This window comes from Chrysochloris asiatica, unplaced genomic scaffold (genome assembly GCF_000296735.1).
Source record: "Chrysochloris asiatica unplaced genomic scaffold, ChrAsi1.0 scaffold00090, whole genome shotgun sequence".
NCBI lineage: Eukaryota > Metazoa > Chordata > Mammalia > Afrosoricida > Chrysochloridae > Chrysochloris > Chrysochloris asiatica.
The window spans coordinates 9,776,645-9,786,182 of NW_006408608.1; the positions used below are offsets into that span (position 1 = coordinate 9,776,645).

The window sequence follows — 9,538 nt, forward strand, 5'->3', positions numbered from 1 at the left end:
AATATACATATCACAAATAAATGGCTCATGTCCCTAGTACATAAAAGCCTGATATAAATTTATACTGGGCTTGGGGCTGTCCCATGGTTTAATAGGTACTTTTTATGTGGTCCCTTCATATGCACATGTGGTCTGTATGGTCTCTAACAGTCACACAGTGGGACAGATACTGGCCTTACATTAATTTCACACTGCTTCCTGTGTGACCTGGGACAGGGACCTTCCTATATGACCTGGGACGGGGACCTTGGGGACTTTGACCTCTCCTGTCCTCTATTCCCTCAGCTGGAAGTTTAAGAGAGAGCCCATCAGTGGAGATTTCCAGGGTCAGTGCTGAGATAGCATGGGGAGAGCAAGAGGGACAAGAATCAGGAGGGGTTCAGTGGTGGGGCAACTGTAACCAGAGAAGCTTTGAGCTTCTCTCATGCAGATGGGGCTTCAGCATTAGATTTTATTATGTAAAGTAGTCTGCTGCTAAAACAATACCAAACTAGAGATAAATGGGAACCTGATGTGCCTCGAATGGACTAAGGAGCTTTCCATCTCTCCCTAAAATTCGAGTCCTCTAGAGCAGAAGATTTACACCCTTGGAAACTCTGTACAGGGTCGCTATGGGTCGGAACCGACTCGATGGCACTTAACAACAACAACAAGAGCAGAAGTGTATCTACGCAAAATAACACCCATAGCAAGCACTGAAATTGCATTGTTGTTTTTAAGTGCTGTTGAGTCAATTTTGACTCAGAGCAACACTGTATAGGGTTTCTGAAGCTATAAATATTTGTGGAAGCAGAAAGTCTCATCTTTCTCCTGTGGAGTGGTTGGTGGGCTCGAACCACCAACATTTTGGTTTGCAGTCCAGTATTTATCTTACAGAACTACTACACTCAGTTCAAAAATACAAGTCAAACTCATTAATTTAGTATAAACACTGGACTGCTAACCACAAGTTTGGCAGTTCAGACCCACCAGCCAGCCACTCCTTGGGAGAAAAATGAGGCTTTCTGCTCTTATAAAGATTTGCAGCCTCGGAAACCCTATATAGTATTGCTATGAATCGGAATCAACTTGATGGTAGTGAGTTTGGTTTGGTTTTAATTTAGTACAGGATTGTACATGAAAATGACAACTGCACCTTCTTTGATTTCACTGATGAAAATTGGTTTGTGATGTGCTCAAAGTCATTCCCCCCGCTCCTAGTTTCTTCTCTTTCTACATTCAGAATAGCAAGAGCACACAGTCAGACTTGACCCATAGAAGCTCTCACATATGAAAGGAGTAGTTTTAACTTGCTGAGTGATATCTCATGGCTGGTGATGGAAACTATGATAGTTAATAGAAACTGCTCAGTGGCTACCCCTTCAAGTGGTGACCAGGGCTCCTGTAGTTCCTGCCATAACTTAGATGTACCTCTACATCAGGGTTGACCTGGCCCTGGCTCAGTTCTAAGGGAAGGACTCTCTTAGACCCCATCCTGTTCTTTATAGGACTCCCATCCAATGTTTCCTTTACCCAGTTTGGGGGTGGGTGGGAAGAAGTCCCAGGCATGGAAGTGACCATGCCCAACAACAACCCATCCGCTGAGTTGAGTGCCTCTTGAAAGACAAACCCCAATTGTTATCTGACATCAAGACAGAAAGGGCTCCAAGTACAAAGTAAAAATCAAGCCACTTACCTGTGAAAGCTTCAGAGGTTGCCCCATACAAGGAAACACTCTGCGGACAAGGGCCAAGCCTGCTGAACACAGAGTTTCATAAACGTCTGGTGGTGAAGAAGACAAGTCCTGATGTGAATCGTCTGTACAGGGAAGTTCCATAGACTCTCCCTCGAGGATGTGACTTGGAGTTGCCAAGTCCATTGTCTAAGTCTCGGGGCTGCCTGGGGTGTGTAGCACAGAGCCAGAGAGAACTAGAAAATGATCCGTTGAGATTTCTGAGACTCAGGAGCTGTCTCAAGCAGTGTCTGCATCTTATTTCTTCCAATCCTTAGAAAAGATCATTTTGTTCCTATTTTCTAAATGGTGGCACAGGGAGGGTGTGTGCCTTGCCTGGTTGGAACAGTGGCTCCTGAAGCATGAGGTTAGAGTGGTGACATGACCGGTTCCTTAGCCCCATTCCTTGGGCTAGGTGGGGACATAGCCTGGGAGGGAACCCGGCTTCTACAAGGCAGGGGTCAGGTTCTGTTATGATGTGAAAACCTGTGCTCCTTTTCCTAACTGGGAGGAGGAAGTGGGGGAACAGAAGTGCGGGAAGGGTTGGAGCCAGCCAAACAATGACATCGACGAGTGGTGGGCACCCGGGCTGGCGCGCAGTTGCCGCTAATGCTGGTAATTAGCAACCAGAGCTGAAGGTTGGTGCTGTCCCTGTACGACTGTCTAGGCCAAGGACCTTGTTACCACCATCTGCCCTCTCTCTGTGGGGTCCGACCTCCAAGTACCTGCTAACTACCAGGGAGCAGCAACAGGCAGTCTGGACTCTCACTGCACCCTGGGTTGCCTGATTTAGCAAATAATTGTTTCAGATAACAATGGATACCCTTTTAGTATGAGTTAGCCCCAGCTGGTGGTTAACCACAGAACTGGTGGTGCAGGTGTGCTTCTCACAGGTGTTGGAGTGCAAAGTCTGCAGGTATAGGAAGCCCTAGGGGGCATGCTCATTAATGCGCTTCCACAGGAAGGAATTGAACCAGTACTGCCACCACCACAACCTTTACTGAGGGCTTGCTGTTGTTAGTTGTATAACCCAATGTACAACAGAATAAAACACTGCCTAGTCCTGTGCCATACTCACAATTTTGTTTGAGCCTACTGCTGCTGCCACCGTGTCAGTCCATCTCATTGAGTGTTTTCCTCTTTTTTTTTGCTGACCCTCCTCTTTACCAAGCATGATGTCTTTCTCTAGGGCACGGGTCCCTCCTAAAAACACTACCAAAGTATGAAGAAGTCTTGCCATTCTGGCTTTTAAGGAGCATTCTGGCAGTACTTTTTCCAAGACAGATTTGTTTATTCTTTCAAGCAGTCTAAGTACTTCTAATATTTTTCTCCAACACCATAATTCAAATGCATTAATTTTTCTATGGGCTTTCTTATTTATTGTCCAACTTGCACATACATAAGAGGGAATTGAAAATACCATGACTTGGGTCAGGAGCATCTTTACACTCTCACACTATAAAGAGGTATTTTGCACCCAAATTACCTAATGTAATAATACATCATTTGATTTCTTGACTGCTGCTTCCATGAGTATTGATTGTGATTACAAGCATATTGAAGTCTTTGACAGCTTCTCCAATTATCAGGATGCTATTTTTTTAGTCCAGTTGTGAGGATTTTTGTTTTCTTTTTATTGAGGTATATAATCCATACTGAAGGCTGTAGTCTTTGATCTTTATCACTGAGTATTTCAAGTCCTCTTTGCTTTCAGTAATTGTGTCATCTGCATATTGCAGGTTGTTAATGACTCTTTATCCAATCTTGATGCCATACTCTCTTTCATATAATCTAGCTCCTTGGATTATTTGTACTTGTTGTTGTTGTTATGTGCCATCGAGTCGGTTCCGACCCATAGCGACCCTGTATAGGGTTTCCGAGGGTGTAAATCTTTACGGGAGTAGAAAGCCTCATCTTTCTCCCACGGAGCAGCTGGTAGTTTCGAACCGCTGACCTTAAGGTTCGCAGCCCGATTCGTAACCACTACGCTACCAGAGCTCCTTAAGTATAGCACAAGGATACAACCCTGACATACACTTTTCCTGATTTTAAATCATTCAGTAAGTATCTTGGTGTTCTGTTTGAGCAACCACCTCTTGGTCTATGAAGAAAAATGTGACATCAGGATTAGAGAAGAGTCATCAACAACCTGCAATATGCAGATGACATAACTTTGCTTGCTGAAAGTGAAGAGAACTTGAAATGGTTACTGATGAAGATCAAAGATGACTTACTATGAGCCAGGTATTATGTTTAGCATTTTACATATACTGTATAGTTTCCTATTGCTGGCATAACAGGCTATCACCAACTTAGTGACTTTAAATGACATGAATTTATTATCTTACAGTTCTGGTGATGAAAATTATGAAATCAGTTTCAATGGGCTAAAAGTCAAAGTGTTCCTTTTGGAGATGCTAGGGGGAGAATCCATTCCCTTACCTTTTCTAGTTTCTAGAAACCAATACAATTGGCAATCATTCAAACAGAACAAGGGAATACTGTATGGTTTAAAATCAGGAAAGGTCTCTGTCAGTGTTGCAGTCTTTCACCATACTTATTCAATCGGTATATTGAGCAAATAATCAGAGAAACTATGCTGTATGAAGAAGAATGCAGCATCGGGATTGGAGAAAAGCTAAATAACAACCTGCAATATGCAGAAGACACAACCTTTTTTGCTGAAAGCAAAGAGGACTTGAAGCATTTATTGATGAAGATCAAAGACTACAACCTTGAGTATGGATTGCACCTCAATGTAAAGAAAACAAAAATCCTCACAACTGGACCCAAAACAACATCACAATAAACGGAGAAAAGATAGAAGTTGTCGATGATTTCATTTTTGTTTGGATCCACAATCAACGCTCATGGAAGCAGCAATCAAGTAATCAAACAATGTATTGCATTAGGCAAATATGCTGCCAAGATCTCTTTAAAGTGTTAAAGAGCGAAGACTAAGGTGCACTCAAGCCATGGTATTTTTGATCACTTTATATGCATTTGAAAGCTGGACAATGAGTAAGGAAGACTGGAGAAGAATTGATGCATTTGGATTATAGTGTGAGAAAAGAATATTGAACGTACCATGGGCTGCCAGAGAACAAACAAATCTGTCTTGAAGAAGTACAGCCAGAATGCTCCTTAGAAGGGAGGCTGGTGAGACTTTGTCTCTGGTACTTTGGACATGTTTTCAGGAGGGACGAGTTCCTGAAAAAGAACATCATGCTTGGTAAAGTAGAGAGTCAGTGAAAAAGAGGAAGTCTTCCAAGGAGATGGATTGACACAGTGGCTACAACATAATAACAATCAAGGTTGACGCACGACCAGATACTGTTTCATTCTGTTGTACATAGGGTCACTGTGAGTCAGAGCCAACTTGATAGCACCTATCAACAGTAACAAGAAAGGTGGCTAATTCTTCTGAGTTCAATTTCTTCAGATGAAAAATGGGAATAGCAGTATTTTTCCTTACTTAATACTGGAAGCTGCTATTTTTTAGGCAAGAGTTGCTTAGAAGTCCAAACTTCTTTCTGCCCTTCCTCCCATTTCTATTATTCCCCTAATTCTCCTTTCCCGTACAACCCCATACACCCCTTGTTTCTTCTTAACACAATTTTCTTTAAGGGTGCTGACATTAGTCATGCCCACTTTCAGAAGTTGAGCAGCTGTGTCTCATCCCAGAGCCATTTATTTATTGGAGGCCTATTTCTGATTCCAGATAGGAAGTCCCCCTGTGCTTCCATCTGCTAATGGGAATTAAGTCATGAATGTACCTATGAAGGAGGAATTGGGGCAATGCCCATACCTCTGGTCAGCCATTACTTCTTTTTCCACTATGTGTCTGGCTTGGTTGGGGAGAGAAGGTGTTGGCAACTGTGATAGAAGGCATTCCTGCATGACTTCATCCCGGGGGGCCTTGCCTCTCAAAATTCCAGCCAAATCAGCTCTACCCTTTAAGGGATAGAAGAAAGGTCTGCATTCCAGAAGTTCCTTGTCATACCCAGGCATTTAATCAAACGACACTGAGGGGGCAACATCCCACTTCTGTAGGGCTCATGGGGAGGAGTGGGAGTAGGAGGGTGGGGAGGGGGTCTTAGAGATCTTTTGCCCCTGCCCCACACAGGTCTTTCGGGCCGGGAAACTCCATTGAGAACTAGACTTTTTGAGTAGGGTTTGTGCAAAGCTCACCGCCGGACAATCAGCACCACGGACAGAGATCTGTGGGCCCTGGTGACCCCGCAGTCTGGCTCCCCTTGTCACCTAAAACTCAGGCGGGGTGTTGAGTTTTAGGCAGGGAGGGCAGGTGGTGGATATAGTCTGATGCTGTTCTCGCTGAGTCACTGTGCGCCCCACGCTCACATGGAACTTGGGACGCTGGAGTTCCCCCTACCCTCTCAAGGAATGGTTGGGGGTGGACAGCAGATCTGCTAGAGAGGAAGGAGCAGAAAATAGGGATCTGTTGGTGTCCCCCACGTGCTCTCTCCCAGGCCCGGCCAGTTTCTATACAAGGCCCTCTCTCTTTAGCCTCCACCTCCTAGGAGTATTCATAACAGATGGGGAGGGCGGAGGGGTGCATGCCCTGGCCCTGAGCTCAGCAGGTCGGAATGCAACCAGTAAAGCAGAGATAACCCCAGGGGGCAGGACCCGCCCAGCTCAGGATAAAAGGCCACAGTTGCCCAAGAAGCCAGGAGAGCGCCTAAGAGGTGAGATTGGAACCCAGACGTGGAACCACAGCAGCGACAGCAACTCCTGACTCTCCTCTCGACATGGACCCGCAGACATCGCTGACTTGGGCTCTCCTGTCCCTTTTGTTCCTGCATCTGTTGCCTCAGGAAGGTTGTTCCCACTCTCTGGGCAACCCTGACCTTGCCACAGAGGTGCCCAGCGCACAGGTGAGCTCTTCATACAACAGCAGGATGAGTGAGCAAGCCTCAATGAATGGGACCCCATCACCCTTCCCAAGGAATCCCCACCTTCCCATGAGAATTAGTGATAAGGGTATCTGGAAGCAAGGAGATTGGGTGCCAGGCCCCCCTACCCAAGGCAACCGGTTCATTTGGGATTCATTAGGGCATGTGAAGGGTGTGAGTTCCTGAGACCTGAGTTCCTGAGTTCCTGTCCACTACAAAAACTACTCTTCCATCTTCAGGACAAGTTTTCCAAGCTGGGAAGAGATCAGTTGGCCTTGGAGTCCCGTCAGCAGGACAATGGCTCTGTTGAAGACTGGGAGGTAGCACCCATGGGTGCTCCCCGGCCTAGCAACAACCAGAAGAGACCAAACAGCTCCAAGAAGGGTTCTGGATGCTTTGGACGGAAAATAGACCGCATTAGCTCTGCCAGTGGCCTGGGTTGCAACGGTGAGCTCCTACCCCAGCACCCCACAAGCATGCTGCACACCCACATCTTCCCCATGTGGTCCATTATTAAGTCAATTTTGGGTTTGTTATTTCTGGGGGTCATACTCACTCAAAGGGCAGCTGGGCACATCACTCCTTGCTGAGACCTCCAGGCCAAAGGGTGTCTTTCTAGAAATATTAAATGTGGACACCATTCATTGCTGTTCCCATGAGCCCACCCACTTGTCACCACTCCTTCTACCAAAAGGGGCACAATCACTTTAGAGTAGATTCAAATCAGTGTCTGGCAACCAACACCTGGAACAGAGGGAGCTCCGGGCAACCTTCCTCTTGTTTTCCCCAGGGCAACTATTACGTCTCACTTATAGATGAAGAAACTGAGGCCCACTCAGAGAGATCAGTTGTTCCAGAGCTTCAGATATCAAGATCAGTCAAAGGCTGAGGGTGGCAGGGGTGGGCTATAGTAAGGGAGCATTCAGATCCTGCCTCAGTCTTTATTTTAAAGATATAACCACACTCTCTTTTTTCCCTACAGGGGTGAGGAGGCATTAAGAGGATGTTCTGACCTCAGGCATTCACATCTGATCCTGAAACGAGTCATTCCTCAACCTTCTAATTCTGAAACTGATCTGTCCCCAGCCCTTTGAGCCCCTTGAAAGTGACTCCTATTTATTTATATGCTTTTATTTGCTTATTTTATAAATATGACTTCTTACTTTTGAGCACATAATTTCCATGGTGGAATAAAGTCAACATTATAGCATTATTTTTTGAAACTGATTTGTCTCAGTACTTTAAAAATAATGACCATTTCCCGCTGAAAATGAAACCGAACTCTGTGTTTTCTTGAAGACATCTTAATGGTGGGGTGGAGACACTGGCCTCAAGGACTGGCTGAGAGCATCAGGGAGTCTTTCTTTGAGGATTTTTCCTTGTCTGAAATTATCTGTAAACACCTCAAGCACATCATACAATTTGCAGAAACTGCTTTTCAAAACAAGGCAGTTTCTTCCTTGGAGAGGAATGGGCAGGATGGATTAACATGATATGAGGGTATATGTCTACAAGTCTGTCCCACTGGTCTGCCCTCTGCCTGGAATCCCATTAGAGACACTCTTCCCAGGGACTTATTTCCAGAAGGTCTATGGGTAAATGACAGAGCTCGGGGAAGTGTGTGCGTGCATGTGCACAAATGTATACAAGGCATTGGTTCATTTGGGGTAATCCGTCCATCCCACCCCAAATACCAGCTTCAAGTCCCAGAAAAAGAGTTTAATAGTATTTAATTCCCCAAGTCCATGAGGTTAACGGTGTTTGACAAGAGACTCAGCTTTTTAGATCTGAAGAATTAGACAAGTGATGCTGTGCAATCCACAGCATCACTTCCTCTCCACTTCAAAAACAGAGCTCTTCATTCTAAAGTGAAAAAAGAGACCACTACCAGAATACTACTGTGTTGTTTTAATCATCAGGGAGTCCTAGTGGGGGTTCACTTCCCCAACACACCCTACCGTCATGCAGTTGGTCCCCTTGCCCCACTACCATGATTTTATGCTCCTAAGCTTTATTTAGTTTATATTGTTCCCTTTATCCTGAATGCTTCTTATGATCTTGACTCAGCAGAGGGGAAAAACACCATGAAGTCAGGACTACCATTAAACCCATTTTCTGCATGAACAAACCAAGTCTCAGAAAAATAAAGCTCCCCCATGAGGGCACGTAACCACTGATTGTTGGCACTGAGATTTGAACTGTCTCCACACTCTCTGGTCTTGAACAGCATCTCAAACCTTTTCTGGCTTTCTCATTCAATGTTTCTTTGAGTTAAATGGAGACAGGTATTATTTTTCATTTCAACCCAGAATATGTTAGAGATTATGGATATTTAACAAGGTCAAATTATTATTATTATTTTTAAAATGAGGCTTTAGAAGCAGTGTATTTTCCAACAAAATCGTGAACTGTCTTTGCTTAATGTTTCTAGCGCAGGGTTTACTGTTGTTGTTAGGTGCCATCCGGTGACTTGAGTGTTGCTGTGATTCTGTAAGCTGTGCCTTAGGTATTTTGAATACCAGCAGGGTCACCCATGGTGAACAGATTTAAGATGAGTTTCCAGACGAAGACAGACTAGGAAGAAGGAGAGACTACTTCCGAAGATTTAGTCACTGAAAACCTTGTAAATAGTAGCGAGACACTGTCAGACATAATGTCAGAAAATGAGCCCTTCAGGTTGGAAGGCACTCAAAATGCGACTGGGGAAGAGCTGTCTCCTCTTTGTGATGATGCAAATGAGGTATAGCCCTTGGGACCTTCATTTGTTAATGGGGCACAACTCAAGATGAAGAGAAGAACAAGCTGTAAACATCCATTAATAATCAGAACATGGGTACCAGCGAGCCAGCCACAGCAGAGAAGACTTTAAGAACTGTTTAATCCTTGGGGAACTGGATAAACCCCAGAGACATTC

General features: G+C 44.7%; 1 protein-coding gene across 1 annotated transcript in view; it reads left to right on the forward strand.

The window, feature by feature from the left end:
• Nucleotides 1-6,480: 6,480 nt before the first annotated feature.
• NPPB (natriuretic peptide B) overlaps nt 6,481-9,538 on the forward strand; it is a 24,029-nt gene continuing 20,971 nt past the window's right edge. The window contains exons 1-2 of the mRNA XM_006866427.1: nt 6,481-6,606; nt 6,819-7,152. Coding sequence (XP_006866489.1) covers nt 6,481-6,606; nt 6,819-7,152 — 460 coding nt within the window. The remainder of the gene's footprint in view (nt 6,607-6,818; nt 7,153-9,538) is intronic.